Here is a 20,847-nt window from a genome sequence, read left to right on the forward strand (position 1 = left end):
ATGGAAATCTTAACCTGAAAACAAAGTACTTGCCCTCAGACAGCTGAAGCTGTCTCAGGATGACCCAGCGTCACAAATATGATATTCCACAGGATGTCCCAGACATACAGCCTTGTACTGATGGCAGTGAATAATAAGATGGCACACAAGTGAAGCAACTAATCATTTCTCAAACAAGTTTTTCTCAAGCATGTTTTCTGTCTCATTAATAACTTCTTTTTTTGGTTTTGTAAGCACATCCTTAGCAATAATGAACCTTTGATGTTACTGCAATATACAGCTTAATGCACAGGACATAAAAAATACTTTCTCTATAGTTTCAGTCGGACAAACTAAGATAAAAACAGTACAGTAAGTCTGAGGTCTCATAGCTGCTGTTCCAGAGCCATATGTGCAGTGGCGGTCCTAGCCTGTTTGGCGCCCCGGGCGAACACTCCCCCTGTGCCGCAAGCAGCAGGCACACCTCACAAACGGAGGGCGCCCTTACTCCCAGCAAATGGGCGATAGAAAACCGATCGGTGCCTATGCCATTCCCAATATGCGCTGGCTGATGTCGGGGCAGCATGAGTACAAGCAATTTTTTTTTTTTTTTTTTTTTTTTTTTTTTTTTTGCTGACACCCGTGATGCCGCCCCCACCACGATGCCGCCCGGGCAACCGCCCGTGTCGCCCGTATCTAAAACCGCTACTGCATATGTGGCTCTTTTTTTTTCTATCTCCAGTGACTCAATGTGACTGAAAAAAAGGCTAGCTGATTATCCCCTTAATTTTGCTGAACCTCCCCTGCAATAGTTAGCACTGATGGTTCATATTTACTATGGATTCTAATGTAACAAAGGAAAATATAAAATTAAACAGTCTTCTTTGTTTAGCTGACTCTGCTGCTGAAAGTTAATTCAAATCAAATTGAACCTTGCCCATTTTTGTTTACATTGACTATATTGAGAGCTATTTTAATTTTTTCTTTTAAAACAAATTACATCTATTAATAACATTGAAAGACACATATTTATATTTACTAGGCTATCACCCTCATTAAGGTAAAATAAGAGAAATGCACTTTATTTAACCCAAAAGGTTAAAGTTCTCTGGTTATACCAAATAAAAATGTTATTTAAACACTAGAAATACATAACAAATAGCTTAAATAAGTTATTATAAGACTCAAACACATTTTGCTGCTCCATAAAGATTTTTGGTGTCAAGAATTGCTTAAAATTAGCTCTGTGGAGTTTGCCATCCCCTGTTCTACATCAAAATATCTTTAGCACATTTGATTTGAGATTCTGATTCCAGTTTAAAATTTTAATCTGTATTTAAAAAGCCTTTATTAAACTTCTTTTTTTTTTGTAGCCTTTGGTGAGACAGTCAGGATTTGATTAAAGTCGAAGCATTTTTATATGAGATATTCTCATTATTACCAAACTATACAGCATGACCAAAACCAACAAAACCTCAAGGTAACATCGCAACTTAACAGCCAAAAAATGTTTTATTTTTGATGTCATGAAGTTAATTAAACTCATTTCACTTCAGTGACCGCATCGCTATGGGGTATGTATTAGTGTCTGTGTGAATGGATGGATTCACTCGAGGGTTAATGAGATAGACACACGCACACACATAAACACACCCACCCATGTCACATTTGTTAAAGCATTCACCTTAAAGTAATTTCAAATCAAAGCAGTTCGTTGGCTTTTTAATTTTTAAATGTAACTTGGTAATTTCATGACCCAAACATGAAGGTTTTACATTTTTCTAAAAATCAGATGATCTCTAAACAAAGACCAGTTCTTTCAAAGTCAGGCCACGCACCTTTTTTTTGGCAGAGTGATTGTGAGTAACTATGGAGCATGACATAGTAATGAGTTCATCCAGGGGTAAAGAATATTTTTAATTACACGTGATTTTGGTAAATTAATTTAGCAGACAGAGCTTACGGATGTCCTGGGAATTATCTTGTTGATGGACATCCAGAATTTTTATAAATAAATTAACATTATGGTGCTCAACACCTGAAAAGCAAATGTTAAAAACTGAAATATACATAAGTATTAATTATTTACAGTAAATGCCAAACAACAGGATCATTAAATTTCCCTCTTCAGCCATCAGATTTTCATGGAGCTTCTGTGCTCTGTGACAAACACCACATTTTTCCATCCCAAATAAAAAATTCTGACTATTTACATTCATATTTATGATCTGGTCATCTGGTCTGGTCTAATACTATATTTATGGGGGGAGTATTATGTAGGGCTGAAGAGGGTTTTTTTTTAATGTCTGCAGCAACACATACACTTTGTCATATACAGTTTGCGCACATTGTGAGGCCTGAATATGTTAACAAATCCCTTCTCCTCTTCAAGTTTCAATAATTTACTTTTATCCCTACATATTTTATAACTTCAATCTCAATTGAACCTGGATCTATCAAAACGTATTAAAATTCAAGCAGGCCGAACGAATCCTTTCCATCTTTGTCGACGTCCTCCTTAAAAAATTAATATGCAAACAAAGAGAAGAAGAAGATTACCTTTTTTTATAGTCTAACTGACCTGGGTACAGGTGATGCAAACATGGCTAGAGTGCTTGGTTTAAAAGGTGCAGCCATGGTTCACAGTTTATAACAGAAGAGATGCTAAATTTAAAACACACACACACACACACAAACTGGCCGAGCCTTTAAACAAATGATGAAAAAGATGAAAGACCATCTGTTTGTCACTCAACATAACAGCACCCCTAATCAGCCAAGTCTCAGTAGAATTTAAAGAAAAGTGTAACAGAGATTCAGCGTGGTTGTTAGCAAGAAGATCCTGAATTTGAATCCACTGACCTGCTGGGGCATTTCTGTGTGGAATTTCTATGTTCTGTGTGTTCCTGAGTGGGTTCTCTCCAGGAATCTGGCTTCCTCCCACAGTCCAAAGACATGCATGTTAGCATTAATGGTGAACTGGTCTTAGGTGTGAATGGTTCTTTGTCTAGCAACCTGTCAAGAGTGCACCTTGCTGCATGACCCACGGAAAATAACTTGATGAATGCACTCGATTTGGAGCCAGCCTCAAGTGGTCATTTGAGGAACTGCAGTCTTTAGCACTTCCGTGCTACCTTCACTTCTCAATTGCAGAGGTTTTCACTGGTGCAGAACAAATTAAATTTCACAAAACTGATTTTTGTGAAATTTAATTTATGACCAGGCTGAATGTTGCAAAATGTTTTTGTAGACATGGAATCACTGAATATAAAACAAATAATGAAGCAGTCTAAAAGTTTCAGATGTTCAATTTTACCGATGAGTAATCATTTTAAAAAATGCTATTTGGTGCTTTGGTTTCCAAATGTATCTTGTCATTTTCAGGTTACATTCATTCACATTTCCTGAACAGCAGATGAGTGTGTGTCATTTTATCTATCTTAGCGTTGATGACTTTGCGTCCAAACAGTAAGTTGCCTTCATTTGCGGCTACAAGAACAGTAGACTTTAGTACTATTTTGACATACTGAATGAAGAGAAAAACAATATTTCTCTCAATGGAGGTTGGAACTTTTAGAGGTGGCAACCATAACATGAACCAAAATTTTGTATTTAAACAGGAGCTTGGAAGGTTGTGTCCACCCCTGGAAAGAAAAAACAAGACTTTTTTTGGAGGGGGGGCAGAAGTCAAACTTTCGGGTTATTATCTCTTTGTTTTTTTCGTGGTGGAAAGAAGCTTCCATACTAAAGTGACTGTTTTTAAAAAGGGGAACAAAAAACACAAGGGAAAATATATTCTAGAACTAGCTTCTTCTCCCATTTCAATATTAAAATGAAGCAGAAGAAAACAAGATCAGTGTTTGCTGTGTTGGTGTACCCGAGAACATCGGCTAGGATAATAAAAACACACCTTAGTGAGGAACATTTGACAAATTCTGAACAAAACAGCTGATACAGTCAGTACAGATACATTTTTTTTAAATCAGGGATTGAGTTATGATATATTTTCATCTCTTACAGTGTATTTGTTAAATGTAGGTGTAACAAAACCGGTATTAATCTGCTGTGTTGTTTCCAAATGATGTTTATGATTCATCTCATTCTCATTAAAGAAACAGCTGGACAATGTAGGAAGGATTCTGTTCTGTTTTTAATAATCAGAGTGTGTATGATAAGGGTTGTTTAACAATTTTGCCAACACACAAACACACACACACACACACACACACTACATAAACTGCTTATGCACTTACACAGTTGGCACGCTACAGCATTACAGTTTACACATGTATTCAATGAATGAACACATTTTCAATAAACCTGAGTGAATTTCATACTCATGCATGTTTGCACTCCTACTGTACACACACACACACACACACACACACACACACACACAACCTGTCTCCCTCGCTGACTACCACTGAGCCTTCCCTGCTCCACTTTTTTTTTTTATCTGTCATCCAGGAGCATGTCAGTGTTTAACCCCCTCCCACGCTGTGACACACACACACATATGCACACATGCAGCCATTTTCCTTTACAAAAAAAATGCACAAAGTCACTCAAACATTTTTTTTACCGTTCTTTCTGTCTTAAAACACACATACACAAACCAGGACACTAGTTTAGACAGACACAGACAGCTGGAGCAGGTATTATAAGTACTTTTCCTTTCCTTCTCTTTCCCTTGTTATGCCATTACTGAGGCTGATAGAGTCGGAGCTGTCATTTTCAGCCTGTGTGTGTGGCCACGTATATGTGTGTGCGTGCGTGTGTGTTGAGAGGTGTCACAGGCTCGCTGCATATTTGCTTTTGGCTCGCAGAAATCATTTAGTTGTCCGGTCAAAAAGGGCATCTGCCATCCAGCCACTCTCCTTTTCTCCGCAGGAGAGCACTCACAACAGTTTAGGAGGCTGCGGGGTTTCTTCCTCATGACTGCATCCAGCATTTAGGCTGCTCTTGGATATTTAAATACTAGAGTGTTGCAACCGTAGCTCAAAATAAGAAGGTTTAAAAATTTTAAGCCTAAACTTGCACTTTCCTGGTGAGTTGGGCTGAGGAGATGCTCAGGCTTTTTTTTAATCCCCTGTGGTGTTTATGGAAGAAATAGTGATGTGGTCTAGCAAGTGGCGAAACTAGAGTGTCAGCTGCAGTCAGCGATTATCTCTCAGTAATCACTGCTCTGTTATATTTCAAAGTATCAAGTCATGTGTTTTCTTTGTCCTTTTGTTGTGTCAGGATGTGTAGGATATATTTATGTTGCAAAGATGTAAAGAAAACAAATCAACTCTACTCTGCAGGTGATTAAAAAAAATAAATAACACGAATCTTCCGCTATGCATTCACACTTAAAAAATCAACATGTCCTTGGTGTGTCCTTCAAATCCTTCACTTTGGAACATCCAAAATGTGTTAATTTTCACAGTTGAAGGTTGGTTAAGGTAACATAAAATACTTTGGACCATGATGAAAATGGCAGGCATCTCACATGTGTAATAGCTTTATGGGGCATATGATAGTCTGCATGCATGGGGGGCCAAGGTGCCTGCAATAGGGAGAAGTGCTTGGCCAATTTGCAGCGTGTTTATTTATGTGTGTGGGTGTAAGAGTAAATATCAGTACACCTTCCTAAACCAAGACTGGCCGTAGAACAATGAAATAAGCTCACAGTTGTCTGGCGGAATTAAAAAAATGCGCTATGCGTAAAAGAATTAGCGGAGCATATACGATAAGGACGCAGAAACATGGCCCTGGACAGATTAGGAATAAGACGCACAGGAGCCAGTGGAGATAATCCCGTTATCTCGTTGGACGTAAAATGCCAATGTGAAGCATCCTCGGAGACCAGGATGAACTGAACATGAACTAATGCTGCGGATATACGGCAGGAGGAGTGGGGGCAATCAATACTGGGAAACTGAGGTAAACACTGTTATTCCTGACCTTAAGGAACATCCACGCAGTTTACCGCAATGTCACTGACGGTCTCCGTACTCCACTCATTGCGATCCCACACACGCGCGCACGCTCCGTGTTCCGTTTGACACCAGTTCGATGTCCCCCCCCGCTAATGACATTGTTTCACCTTTGAGAATTCCCCATCAGTACCAAGAGCGCGTCTCCAATACATAAGAGATTATTGATGAATGGCCGCTGTCAAGTTGAGGAGAAAGGAAGCCGGGGCTCTGCTCATTAAAGGCTCGGGATAACCGGGTGCCTGTGGAGACGCACGCCGGTCATCACCTTTTAACCAGAGCGCATTTAACATTACGCACGACAGGAATGCGCGCGTGTACACACGCAGACACGGACACAAGAGATACACAGATAACCACGAATTAAAAAAGCAAAAATACAACACGAGTATAACTCAAAAGACAAAAAGGGAGACAAGCAGACTTACAAAATGACCCTGGGCTCTGTTGGTTCCTCTGTGCGACCCATTGTGATATTTCCGTTACTCCGTTTTAACGGAATCCTCAAATGCCGTGGTCGCAGTCCACGTCTCTGCAAATGTACCAAAGGATCACATAGAGAATGAGGAGAATGGCGAAGATGAAGAGCGCTACTAGGATGGCCTTGGTCACCGGAGAGATGAACGACTGCATGTCAGGAGCAGAGCCGGGCAGAGCGGCGTGGAGCTCCGCGACCGTCCGTACTCAGTCTGCTATCTCTCTTGCTCTCCTCCTCTCCTCTCCGCCGCTCCGGTGGCAACTGTTGAGGATGGAGCCTGGGGCTTTGCCGTGCTCAAGCACACACATTTATAACCTGACGCGCATGCACACGCACTCCGCCACGCGAATAGCCTCTCTACCGGCGATCCGGGCGCGCAACGCGTGGGGGCTTCCCTTGCTAGAAGCGGCGGCACAGCAGTGGGTTGTATTTCCCCGGATCCACACTCCCTCGCTGCCTGTCGCACATCAGAAGACGCAGCGACAGGTGAGACTGGACTGATAACACCTGCGCTTCCTGCAAAGAGGACGGCAAAAAAACCCAACAAAAAATCACTTGAAATTCACCAATACAATACAATAAAATAAAAGCCCGCACAGATGTTTCCAGACACAGAATGAAAAAGTGCTAAGTTGCGCGTCGAGCTGCTGCACTTGTCGGCAAACAGGTTGATTAGTATTCTTCACAGCGGCGTGTTTGAGTGTGCATGCTTATGTGTGTGAGATGGCTGGGGATGACAGGCTATCATCTTATCACGACCCTTCGAACCCCCCTTTCTGGCCAAGCTGTGAGTCCAAGGATTAAAATATAATTCTACATTTTTAATGTTCCCATTTCCACCTGGTGCGCGCTTTATTCCTATTTTGTTGTATTACTAATCAGACTAGCCTATGCGGCTGGTACGTCTTGCGCATCTTTTTATAAGTATTAATCCTATAATAAAAAGAAGATGGTCTGCAAATGCCATCAAAAACTCTTGTTACGTATATTCCATCTGGGCTAATTAAGACAAGGTCGTAACTGATAAGGCTAGAGGATATGCGCCTTTCCTCACATAAAACGCAGATATCCATGTTTAAACCTATATGACCGATATACGTTGAGAAATCGGGTTTGGCAATTTCACTTAAATTGGGAGTCTGTTTTATTCAGAAAATACAAACACTACATGACAGAAGAGATGACTGCATTAAACAGCTTTTTAATGTGAGCAACAGTTAATAACCCCCGAAGAAGGTCGTGTATTTCTGCATGATATTCCTATCAGATAATTACGGTTACCCACAATTCAAAGACATTAAATCACTGAAGAAAAAAAACGCGCGCTTATTTTAAGTTGCCATTTCCAAAAAAGGTGCAAAACAATAATGGGATCAAAGTCTAGAAATAACTGGGCTATTAAGGCATCACTGATGAACATTTAGGCTGCAGAAGTAGGGCACCGAAAGGACATTATCAGTTGCATGATGAGGAGCGCTGCGTTCACCTCGAATACCACCGTGCACCACTAGATGGCGACAGATTTAAATTTCCATGTCCTGATGATGGTGTATTTGATTATTCCGCACACCATCACTGCACTGTAGTCTTGGATAAGAATCATGACAGTTAAACGGGCTTAATACGCGAAGGTAAGGAGAAATAAAATTAAGTTTTCAATTATTTTCGTATCAAATATGCACTACTAACGCGTATTATTGTTTGTCGTGGTAGAGAACAAGGTGGTTAGCGAACGTTAGCTTGTGAAGATTGTGGCCTATTTAGCAGAGTGGGTGAGGAAGCTAAAGTCAGCTATCACTGCTAATAAGTAAGGGAAAGTTGTGTTCTGTGTCACATGTGTCGTTTAGTGTGAGCTTAAATTTGCTGTTGAATGCCACATATAAGGAGGTACCGCAGCTATGAACATGCAGTTGCAAACGAATGTTATATCAAAAGAGAAAGACCAATGTTTGCAGCAAATTGCTAGTGGTTAGCTCACTAGCTTCAAAATAGGCCGTAAATGCTCGCGAAGTAGGCGCGTGCATATTGGAACTTCCGCTCTGGGCCTTCAAGGTAAAGTCCCAAGTAATGCGCTTTATATTGCAAGGTTGAGAAAAATACGAGTTCGTAAGGTTCAGACGAAGTACACAGTTTGTTTTTCAATGAGAATGGTAAATACTTAAAAGCCTTTTCCGGTATTTTTTACTTAAAGCGTTGAGGAAGCTTTTAATTTGAAAACGCCGTCGCCTGTCTTCCTGTGTTTTCTCCTGCTGTTGTTATGAATGTTTTTGAGGTTTGACGAGCGCAGCTAGCTAGCTAGCTAGCTTGCTGCCTATCTAGCAAGAGACTTAAAGGCACTTAACCAAAGTGACACAGAGAGTGCGTTTGCATATGGTACTAAGTGGCTGTCAGTGTGTGTTCAAACCCTGACAGATATTTATTGGCCCCGCTGTTTCATTATTCAGTTTGTGTTAGGAACAGCGTCAAACCTGTAACCAAACGGTCCACAAGTCCAGCGGTAGCTAGCTTTTTGCCAGGTTGAGCTCAAGTGATTTTAATTTTAGTCAGCCATCTAATCAGATAGTGCAATGTAACTCCGAATATAGGCAACATCGGCGTAATACAACAGTATAATGTACTGTGATGGCTGATTGAAATAAGCTATTCTCGATATTTAGCTGTGTTTGTAAGAAATATACTAATCTTATGGTTTGACGGTTTCGGTTTATTACTTTACATATACTTGTAGTTCTTTTAAAACATTAGAAAACAGAGTTTAGAGTTTAAATTAGAATATGTAAAATCATAACTGCTACACTTGCATGAAGGCAAAAAAAATGGAGGAAGAAGAAGGGCAGAATGCAAGCGTACCTGTGCACGTCAAAACACAAGCATGTAAACATACAGACGGCGGCATGTTTCATATGTTCACATGCTCAAAAACAAAAGAGACAGAAAATAAGCACAAGAACTTTGAACTGAAACACTCAACTGGCCAATTTCTACAGATCAGTAAAGATACAGCTCATCTGACTTAGTGTGCAAGACTTTTCTTTATGTACATAGATTTAAATTGTCTATTGTTCGCGGTGTAGTGTAAATATTTTATCTCATGGTTTCACAGTTTCACTCCTCAATTGGAAATACACCTTTTTTTTAAGGTAGTCAGAAAAAAATGGACTTCAGAATTAAAAAAAATTCTGCTCTGCTCTGCAGAACAGATCTTATAACATTTTACTTTAAAATTTTCAAGTCAAGTTGTTGGAGAACAACAAACATCAATTGATGCTATTGCAAAGTTGACAATTTGCTCAGAAGAGCAATGGCATGGGTTTTCCCCCCACACAATCGCTCTTCTTAATTTAATTTAAGGTCATAAGTCTTAAATTTGGTGAGGTAGCTGTTAATTTTTAAGAGCTTGGTTAGGCCTGTGTGTGTGTTTTTTAGTGAATAAAAACCAGTGGGATCTAAAATATAACTGATTATGTAGAACAACAGTCTTGCTACCTATCCTCAGGCTTAATATGCAAAAATGTTTTTTAAATTAATGTTGGCTTTTCGGATCATTCCTAATAGTGAACTAATATCTGATTCATAAAAGATGCTTAACACAAAAAGCCTTGCTTAAGCAGTTTCTAATAAACCCATAAGTAACTCATTTTCTTCTGTAATCTATGAAACTGAAGTCAACTTAAATTACCAGCAGTGGCCTCGGGGGGGGTTCTCCTTATAATACTATTACAAATATCAGAGATAGCCGTGCAGCAAAAGGTAAAAGCAAACTCTTTGGAGAACAGGCTCATAGTGGTGGTTAAGGAGAGTGAAACCAGACAACAAATATTATCCAGTGGACTAAATAGCGGGTGGAGGAATCCAAACAAGCAGCCTGGAAATGTGTTGCTCCTGCACTGACTAGGGTTGGATAGAATTACAGAACTGTAAAGTACACCAGTGGCTTTGAAAATCGCTCCAGTCTAGACTTAAGATTTGAGGTATGGTCACTTGTGTGCTGTGGTAAAGTTTTGTTTTTTTAACATGTTTTTCTCTTTAAGCATACTTAAGATAGTTTTATATATGTTTTATAAATGAGGCCCTAAAGCTCGTTTTGTTGGTTGCCAGGCTTCATACCACCATGGGTGTTTATTTTTATATTCTTTCATATTTATTTTTGGTTCAGTGTTGTGGGGATTGAAAAGAGCTGCCGATTTGCTCGTTTAAAAATAAGTAACCATGACTTATGGGAAACTCAGTTAAAAGTTACTCACATGCAGCAAGTTCTAATCTGTAAATAGACTTAATCCATGCTTGGGAAAGTGAGCCTTCATGGTCACAAAGGGGATCTTGGTGGATATAATTATTTCATCCATGATAGTTTGCAGTTGTATTATGTCCCTTTTTGGATTTTTTAAATACATTCTACTCAATTTGTACATTTTACATTTGGTTTTTTGTAACTGTGTTTCTTTGTTTTTATGTTATAGACTCAAGAGCTACTCTATGTAAGATGAACACTGAGGACAAACTGGAAGGCATGCTGCTGAAGTGCAGCAGCGGAGGAATAGACGGAGGAGGGAGAGTTGGCCTGGGCAGCGGAGGAGGACTGGTGGTGATGACACTCGGGGAACGATCGCTGGCAAACCACCCTCTGCTGGCCGAGGATGATGACGACGAAGACGACGACGAGGACTTGACTCGAAGCTCGCTGGTCACTCACGACCTGGTCCCTCCAGAGCAGCTGATGATGCAGGAGGAGATGACGAAGAATAGCGGTGGAGGAGAAGAGGAGGGAGGAGCCGAGGTGGGAGCGCATTTCCCCCTAAAACTCACAAATAAGTTTCCCTGCTTGCTTCATATGCCAGTGAGTTCATGCTGGTTTAGAAGTAGATCAGATTTTGATAAGCTCATTTCTGTGAGTACATCTACAGTCTCCACTTGATCAGAGTGAGTTTGCTTTTATGCATTTTATGTTGACTTAGCCTGACATTTTGGACTGTTCAGTGCAATCAGTTCTTTTAACACACAAAAAGTACTGTTAGTTAGCTGCTAATACTGCAAACTACTTTCACACAAGTTACTTTTAGTTGCCAGAATTTTCTTAAAAATGAGTCTAAAATAGGCAGCTCGCATTAGTGTTTTTTTTTAATGAATGACAGAGATTTTAATTGAATTTTTTCTGTCACTTTGACCCACTTGTTCATATTCAGAAACAATATATTTGTACACTCTGATCTTCTGGATCAGAATAAACTTGGAGCAAATGTGAACTTTAAAATAGTAATTTTTATTCTAAGAATACAGCATAATGAGGATAATCTGAATTCACCCTCAGGGACAGGTTTAAAGCATTGCTTCTCCTTGGGAACTTGTATGGTCTGTGTTGTTTGTCTGTCTGTAATTATTACAGACGGGTTATTTACAGAAAGCTGAAAAGTGGCTACATAAATTTTAAAATGCCAGTCAGAGGATTTGAAAACGCTGTCCCTAGCCACCTGGCAGATGTAATCTCTCAGCCTGTTCTGGGTTGTAAGGGGCTGAGGCTTCCCTCTGGTATTTTATGCCTGAGGCAACTGTATGGTGAGATGCCCTCACATTGGTTGATGATGCTCTGCTTGCCCAGTTGCATCTGTCTGACCTGGATAAAGTGCTAGCTGGCTGGGTGGCCCTTAAAGTAAGTCATGTGCGATATTCAATGTCTAAATGACTATGGTCCTACTTTTACAGTTGAGCATCAAGCAGGAGCTGAAGTTGTCTGAGCCAGCGGTCTATATAAAGAAAGACAAAAAGGCAATCAAGGATCTGACGATGTGTCCCAAGAAGAAAAAAAGGAAGCAGCGATCACCAGCAAAGGTGAATTCCATCTGTGGAATCTATATATTTTTAAAATACCAGGGACAGTTTTGAAAATTCAACCATACATGTGTTCTTTTTTACCCCCTTTGTAGATTCTCAGCATCAATGACGATGGCTCATTGGTCATACCAAACCCAAAGTGTCACGTCTGTACTCACTGTAATGCTGCGTTCAGAACGAACTACCATCTACAGAGGCATGTCTTCATTCACACTGGTATGAATAACCCTGGCATGTATAAAAATATGTAAAACATGTTGCTGTGAAATTAGATATGTTGACAGTAGGGGATCTTTTAGTCATCAAAGGAAGCTAAAAACTAAAAACAACTGGTTTTCATATATGTTACTGAAAACCTAGGTGAGAAGCCGTTTCAGTGCAGCCAGTGTGACATGCGCTTTATTCAGAAATATCTTCTCCAGAGACATGAGAAGATCCACACCGGTGAGTAACAAACAGTTTGGCAAAATTCCCAATTGTTATTATGATTATTGTTATGTTAGCCTGAACTTTTTTCTTTTTAAATACTTGTCTGTAGGTGAGAAGCCTTTTCGCTGTGATGAGTGTGGGATGAGGTTCATCCAGAAGTACCACATGGAGAGGCACAAAAGGACTCACAGTGGAGAGAAGCCCTACCAGTGTGACTACTGTCACCAGGTACTATTCTTTGATTGCTTGTAAATTAGTGCATTTGTAAGTTCCAAAATTGTTTCATATTTTAATTAGACAGACATGAAAGGTCTATTTCAAACCTTTAGTTCAGTCATTTTGGTTCAGACAAAGGGGAATTAAAATGTGTTGGGTTTTTTTGGTCTTGTGTTCACTAACTTTTTAAAAGAAATTTGTGAACTAGTTTTCTTTGGGTTATTTCACAACGACACTGTGGTCCCTTTAAATTGAGCTCTGGCTCATTTTCCTCCTTGGTGCGGTTCATTTGTGCAGATGCCAAGATGTGTGCTCGGCTGCTGACAACCACACCGAGACCCTTTTGAAAAGGGTGGTCAGTGGGAGGTTCTAGCTAAATACCTTCTTGTAGCTAGGTATGCCTTGCATTCTGGGATGTGGCAGAGTACACAATCTGTACAATAATGCCCAGAACTTTCAACTCTTAAGTCTCAATTACATCTTTTCATGCAACCCAAACTTCAGGTGGACTTTAAAACAGTATAATAGGGATGACAACTTGACCATCTCGTATAATCATGGCTTTAGGAGTAAATTTTCAGTGTAGTCCAATTGTCCTGACCTTAAGCACCTTCCTGTGTTTCTGGCCAGTAAGTAGACTGATCATTCTCACGTGGTTTTTAGTGTGACATTTTAGTTTATTTGGAGCTAGCTTGTAATTTTCTTTGAAAAGAAAGCAGAATATGCGAACATATCAAACTCATCAGCTGACCAGATGAACTACAAGTGTGACGATCTCCTGTGTGTATGTATTTGTGTATTTGAATAGGATGTGGTACAGTGGTTGGCTGTAATATAAAACATGTACGAATATGTGTGGAAAAAGGATGAGGATTGTAAAGCGCTTTCAGTGGTCAGTAAGACTAGAAATGCACTATGTAAATGCCACCTTATTTCAAGAAAACGCAGGTAGAGACAGGATGTACTTCGTCTTTTATTTTGACTACATTAACTGACTTATCACAAAAGAATACAAACACTAAATATTGCAGTGTAAACTGTCATTGATTGCTTAGTCTGGCTAAAATTCTTTGCTGACATGTTAACAATTTGCTTATAAGGATAGGAATGCCTGCTAAACAGTTATTACGCAAGATATTTTTTTAAGTAGTTAAGCTTTTGTGAATTTGTTGAGTGCCATTAAACTTCTAAATACTGCGTTTAAGACCTTTAGACTAAAAAGAGTCTGCTTAAAACTTAGTCTGGTTAAATGGTGTTTTTGGCATTCAGCTTTTATTGCCATGCTAAAAAGATTGTGTGATTAAAAACACATTTGGTGTGAAAACACTATCAGTAGTGCTCATATTAAAGATTTTTATGGCTGTAGAGAGTAAACAGGAAGAGTAAAATTGTGAACTCAAATAGCAGTCATATATACCCAGCTATAGATAACCCAATATTAGAGCCAGTAATGAAGGTTTAGCTGTTTTGTGCACTGCTCAAATAGTTAATGAAAGTACAGAAAGTGGAAAGTGCTTTAAACTGTGATGGTTTTTTTGTTGTTGTTGTTATTGTGTAACATGTATAAAATAAATGCATTGTGTCCTCTTTCTGCAGTACTTTTCCAGAACAGACCGGGTTTTAAAGCACAGAAGAATGTGTCACGAGAACAGAGAGCGAAAGGCAAACAAGACTGCCGGTAAAGTCGGACCTTTACGTGAAGCAGACTCTTTAGGGCCCCCCTTTGTTGCCAAAGAGTGCTCACTGCCCAAGAAAAAGCGCCAAAAGTGTACAGACAAGAGTTCAGGAGCTTCCACTACTACCCAGACAGAAGGGCACACTTTTACGGTGGTAGAAACAGAAGAGAAAGAGGAGCAAAAGGAAAGTCTTTCTTTATATGCTGTGTCCTCCAAAGTCAAACATGAGTACGTGATTGCTGACTACTCTGTGGACCTTCCTGAAGAAACGGCTAACCAACACCAAGATGGTGACGTCTCTTCGGAAGAAACAACTTCTCCTAAGCTACTTCTGAAGAAAGTCCCCAAGCGGAGTCTTAAGCAGTCGACTGAACAAACTCCTCCTTGCTTGTCCACTTTACCCTCCTTTGAGGAAAATACTAAGGTGGCACAGTACACCTTTGAGATCGTGGACAAGCAAGGCCTCTTAGACGTAGAAGGCAACAGTGAACTCGAATCAGTTGAAACTCTTCAAGGAGGACAAACAAAACCAGCAGCCAGCAGCACAAACTATGACGACGCGATGCAGTTTCTCAAGAAGAAACGTTACCTTCAAGCTGCAATGGCTAACAACAGCCGGGATTATGGCCTGAACACGAGCAGCATCTCCTCTCAGCCACCTGTTACACAAACTGTGGTGTCAACAGTCATCGACGAAACTGTTCCCGCCACCATCTTGGAACCCCAACCCATGAACACAGAGATTAAGACTCCTCACGACAAGAATGTTTTGCCTGATGAGGTTCTTCAGACACTGTTGGACCACTACTCCAACAAAGCCAATGGGCAATCAGACATTTCTTTCAGTGTGGCTGACACAGAGGTTACCTCAAGTATATCTATTAATTCCTCCGATGTTTCAGACAGCAGTCCGGTCGAGAGCCTCGGAGCATCTAGCGCTCAGGCTCAGCCACCTGCTGAGAAAGTGAGTCTCTTGCAAGAATACTCCAAATTTCTCCAGCAAGCACTGGAGAGGACCAGTCAGAATGACAGCTACCTGACCAGCCAGAGCCTCAGCTTGGTCTCTGAAAACCCCACGTTAGCTGGACAGCCTCTGTTCTCCACAGAGAAACAGTTTCCTTCCCCCAGCAGGTTCAAATCAGGGATGAGCTCTCCACTAAGGTCCACCTTAGAGAAACCTCACTTCGGGTTGCTGGTCGGGGACTCCCAGCACTCGTTTTCGTTTTCAGGCGACGAGACAACCCCTCCCTCTGCAGTGTCCCCAGCTGAGGAGGACTTTCTGGAGCAGGTCTCGCCCTCAAAAAAGACTGACTCTTCACAAGGGATACTACAGACTTTTCAAATAAGCTCCTTTGAACAGAACTTCAAATCTCATTTCCAGACATCAAGATCTGCAGCCTCCTCGCAGTTTACGGTTGCCAATGGACAAGTGAGTGTTCGAGGACACAGCACAGAATTCTCAGAGTTCCCTTTAGTCCGAGTCACTGAGACCAGGTCTCAACTGAACTCATCCCCTGACGTTTCGACCAGTGAATCGTTTGGCTGAGGAAATGGAGGCGGGAGCGTTCAGTTCTGTTCATCATTTCTGTGGCACTTTATCTCGTCTTTCCTGTGTTTTTGCCAAATCAAATCCCACTGCAAACGAGGGGTCTTTTTTTTTTTTTTTTTTTTTTTCCTTTGTGTAAAGCAGTTATAATTTTGTTTTTACGTTCTAAACTTCTTAAACAGGAATACTGAAAAATGATAATCATACTATAATTAGCATTTCCCCTTTTGGAAAAAAAAAACAAACTTCCTCCAGAATGTACATTATGAGATTAAGCGACCAAAGTGTAATGCAGGAGATTAATATTCTCTAATTCCATTGCCATTATTTTTAATGTTTGTGTCAATCATTTTGCCTTGCACACTTAACGATCAAGTCACACTTGCTGCTTAATGCAATATTTACACTTATTAAAATGTAGTTTGCGTCTATGTACGCTTTTTTTTTTTTTTTTTTTTTTTTCCCCCCCCTGCATTTTTCGACTGCACTGGGGGTTGGGTGGTCCAGAGCTGCACAAACCTACTGTTATTGGTACTTTTTCCTCATGAATGCGTTAATTTTTTTCTGCATTTGAAGATCAAAATCTGTCATTCAGCTGAGCTGAAATGAAACGGGGCCACATAAGTTTGTCCTGCTCCCCCTTCCCCCATGGCAGTGTTAGAATTTTTTTTTTTTTTCTTTTGCTTTAGCTACTTCCCCTTGCTCTGTGTTTGTTTTTTCAAAAAATATCACTTAGAGCTTTTCTTTACTCCAGCAGTTAAATTGTCTGCTGACACGCACGGTGACACAAAGTTTCGTTACCTAATAAGGGTGTTTCTGCAGGATGTGTGTAATGAACAGTACAGGATAGATTTGACTGATTGTGTTTGTGCTACCTGGGATCGAGTTCACTATCCATTTTGCAGATTGGGTCTAATTTGAGTAATAGGTATACGAAATTAAATTTAACATCATGTGAATTAATGTATTCCCTTTTGGAATGGTTGGATTTCTGGCCACTGATTTTACAAACATGAGTAGTGCAGGATAGACTGAGCTGCGCTGTATGGGAAATGTTTTGGGGGGGTTTTTGTTTTGTTTTTTCTCCATGCCCCCCTCCCCCCCAAACAAAAAAGTTTTGGGCATCAAATAGCTGCACACATTTAATGGTTGCAGGATAATTCTTAGGTTCTGTTGTTAAAATGCATAAAGATTCAGGGTTGTGCTTTGTGTTCACACAGTTTGGACGTTTTTCACATGTACATTTATATTAGATTATCACAGTATGTATAAGTCACTTTTTGTTAAGAGAATAGTGAGACTAACCACTTAATTAGTTTAAGTAGAAATTCAAACTAATTCACTTTTTCTTTGATCACTTAAAAGGACGTAGCTCTTATAAGGGAAACAAACTTAAAGTTCACGATCCCTTGTATTCAAGAGAATTTGATTAAAATGAGCAGTTTATTATTTTGTGCCTTCTTTTAAAAGAAATATTACAATTCCTTTAGTCATTCCTGCACAATGCATTTATTTCTACTTGGTCTACACTCTAAGGCTACTATTTCCACTTGCACAATACAGACAAGCACATAAGCTATCAACATGTTCACACCTTCATACATTAAGAACTGGGAGCTTTATTTAGTTTTGCCTTTTAATATTGTATTATTTTTAAAATTTTAGCAGAAACATATCACCAAATTTAATAATCAACATATTATCTGTAGTTGGGAGGAGTGAACATGTCATGGACTCTTCTCCAGTATGTGTGTAAGTACAGATTTAAGTTGTAGATGTCTAGATTTGCTGATAATCACTGATTTGCTGGAATGTTCTAGTCAGACTCATCTGTACGGGCCTTGTTGAAACCATGCAGTTTTAAACGGAAGTGGCAATGAGTTAAGTCTTTTCTGTACTTCATTACACTGTTGATTGTCGTTCACGTCTTAGGTGCTATTGTGTTAAACAATGTTTTTATTTTTTTGTTTTTCGTGCACCATCCAGTTTAGGTTTGAAACCAATGTTGAGCTCCCTCTTGTTACAGCTCCTCTGACAATCAGGGACACACAGAACCACGTTAATCATCGAATACTTTAATCTTCCTCAATGATCATTCCCTCTAGAATGTATAGAAGATATCCTGCTGTAAATACATTGTATATTTTTATGCTCTGAGAAGTACTGTTAGGTTTTATTTTGGTCCTTAGAAAGACAAGGCGTGTGCAAGAAACACTTTTTGTCAGTTAATTTGGCAAGTTTTGTTGTTTTTTAAGCATTTATGAGATTCAATAATGAAACGGTCCATCTTCCTGAGAAAATGTGGCTTTTGCAGAAATCTCACCACTGTATCAAATTTTTTTATTATATTTTCAGTTTAATTGGTGATTGATCAAAGTAAATTTAGATTTTTGTGAATGTTCATTATGATGGGTTTTACTGTATAACTATCATCCGTATGATATATTGAAATAATTCCTTTTAAACATATTTAAAGTTAAAAAAAAAAAAAAAATGTTCTTAGTGGCGGAAACAATCCTCCATTCAACAGCTATTAGCGTCTTGAATTTGTGTTAAAATATCACTTAAAAGTTATAGTGTGGTTGAAATACCTCACTAGCTGCCCTTTTTTTTTTTTTTATTGTAAGCAATCTTTAAAAGCACAGTGCAGATAGAAATGATGGTTTTGTAAATTGTACCCCATTTAGTTCTTTGAATTTTGAATTCAGTTAAAGTGGAAACCTATTGGAGATTAATGAAGTATGTGAGCAGTACGATGAATATTTCCTTTTAATTAACTATTGTCAGTAAGCTGACCATAAGTGTCCTTGTATAAGCTAGAGAAATCTCATTTGTGTGCGTGCGTGTGTGTGTGCGTGTGTGTGTGTGTGCGTGTGTGTGTGTGTGTGTGTGTGTGTGTGTGTGTGTGTAAAAAGATCTGAATTTTTTGATAAAAAGCTATTTTTGAAACATGTCATTTAAAGCACTGATATGTACAGTATATCATATGCAGTCATTCTCGCTACCCTCATTTATCTCTGTATAAGTCGTTTGTGTCAAGGTTTTTCAAATACAGATGGGAATCTGAACTTTTTCTTGATTTTAAAGAATTTGACAAGGAAGCCTACTGCTTCGCAGTAAGGTTGGGCTTACGTTAGGTTTATTCTGCATGGTCTCTGACTTGTTGGGTCAAGTGAACTTGTTTTATGGATAATGTGCAGCTTTAATTGTAGCTGATTATTTTCAGTCAAGTAACCCATATGATTAGACTTTTGCAATATACAATGATTTGTAAGCAATCTGATTAAATTGTTTTTGATTGTTGTGTGTCATGTCCTTATAAATAAATAATTCACAGCATGTGATCTTGAATTGTTGTTGATGTACAGAAGGCGTGCAGCTGCTGGTGAAGCTGAGTGTGGGTGGGTAAATGTGTTTCCTGCTGGAAAGCAGCCAGAAAAGAGAAATATAAAGAGACGCTGGGATATTTGTTATGGTGTGATAGGGGAATTCGAGGAGAATAGAAGTGAGGCAGAAGACTGTTTTCATAGGTACGCACTCGTACAGTAACACATTGAAAATCTTTCACCATTTATGGTACACGGTGACATCTTTTTCAACAGGTCCAAAACCTGAAGATATATTCAGTTTACAGTGATATAAAAGTGCAAAGCATAGAATTCTCACATTGTTGGAAACCGAATTGTTGATGTTTATCCTGGAAAAATATGTGGAAAAACGTATATCAGAATAGTTCGGTCTTAATTTTCTGACAAACTATTTGTCCAAGCACTGTAAGCCTTTATCACAGCCCAGTAAACCATGAAGGTCAACCAGCATGCACAACAACAGGACCTCCCCCCAAGTGAAATGCAGCTATCAAATACACCTGTGCTTTCCTGCTAGCATACAGTACTGTGGGAAAACCTTCAGCTACCCCTCATTTCTTTATTTTGCTTCCATTTAGCCAGTCTTTCTTGTAATGTTTAATGTGGTGTTGAGCAGTTGTTCTCCAGACTTTCTGAAAGTTCTCTGGACATGGCTACTTTTATACTCAATTTAAGCATAAAAAGGCACCTAACTCAAAGGATGAACCGGTGTTGTGTCTACATATAACAGAAAACTGAGCAAAGAAGTGGGTTTAAATTGTATCTTTAGGCACTTTAATATTAGCAGTCTGTCCGAAACACATTTCTTCCCTTTTCTTTAGCCGAATCTACAAAAAATCCCAAAGCATAAAAAACACCAAAAATGTTATTCCTTAAAATATGGGATCCAGAAAAGATCTGACACAGGACCTGAGAGATTTACTGGTCCTTCAGTTGAATATCAGTTGTTCACTGAGGCCTCATTAGAAATTGTCTCGAAAGAAGTGTGGCTGTCAGGAAGCCATTTTTAAGGAAGAGGAAACTGGAGGGAAAGGGCGATGTAGTGATGAACCCAAATATTAAATTTTTGGTTCAAATCATTGTCAGTATGTGTAGAGATGGTCAGGAGAGAGGTAAAACAGTGTCTATAGCCGTCTATGAGACGCAATGGAGGCTCTGCCCTGGCAGCATTTCAGCCAGTAGTGTTGGGGATTTTGATCTTTAATGGGAAACAGCTGTTTGGTAATGACTTTATTTCTCAGCATGGCAATGATCCAAAACGCAGTCTTCATGCAGTAAAAGAATACCTGGATGACAAATCGGACCGGCCTCCCCAGAACCCAGATCACATAGAGAGCAAAACAAAAGG

The 20,847-nt window shown here is 39.5% G+C and overlaps 2 protein-coding genes across 2 annotated transcripts in view; one reads left to right on the forward strand and one right to left on the reverse strand.

Annotated features, from left to right (window-relative positions):
- Positions 1-7,154, reverse strand: part of LOC100711195 (dehydrogenase/reductase SDR family member on chromosome X) — a 52,862-nt gene extending 45,708 nt beyond the window's left edge. Inside the window, exon 1 of the mRNA XM_025903943.1 lies at positions 6,386-7,154. The gene's annotated coding sequence lies outside the window, so the exon portion shown is untranslated. The remainder of the gene's footprint in view (positions 1-6,385) is intronic.
- Positions 7,155-7,954: 800 nt separating this feature from the next.
- Positions 7,955-19,470, forward strand: znf148 (zinc finger protein 148). Its single transcript, XM_005451934.4, has 7 exons — positions 7,955-8,066; positions 10,896-11,212; positions 12,136-12,261; positions 12,357-12,480; positions 12,625-12,708; positions 12,803-12,921; positions 14,506-19,470. Exons 2-7 carry the CDS (start codon positions 10,919-10,921, stop codon positions 16,129-16,131), a joined length of 2,373 nt encoding a protein of 790 aa, XP_005451991.1. The 5' UTR covers positions 7,955-8,066; positions 10,896-10,918; the 3' UTR covers positions 16,132-19,470.
- Positions 19,471-20,847: the final 1,377 nt, after the last annotated feature.

The sequence above is a fragment of the Oreochromis niloticus genome, linkage group LG16 (genome assembly GCF_001858045.2).
Source record: "Oreochromis niloticus isolate F11D_XX linkage group LG16, O_niloticus_UMD_NMBU, whole genome shotgun sequence".
Lineage (NCBI taxonomy): Eukaryota > Metazoa > Chordata > Actinopteri > Cichliformes > Cichlidae > Oreochromis > Oreochromis niloticus.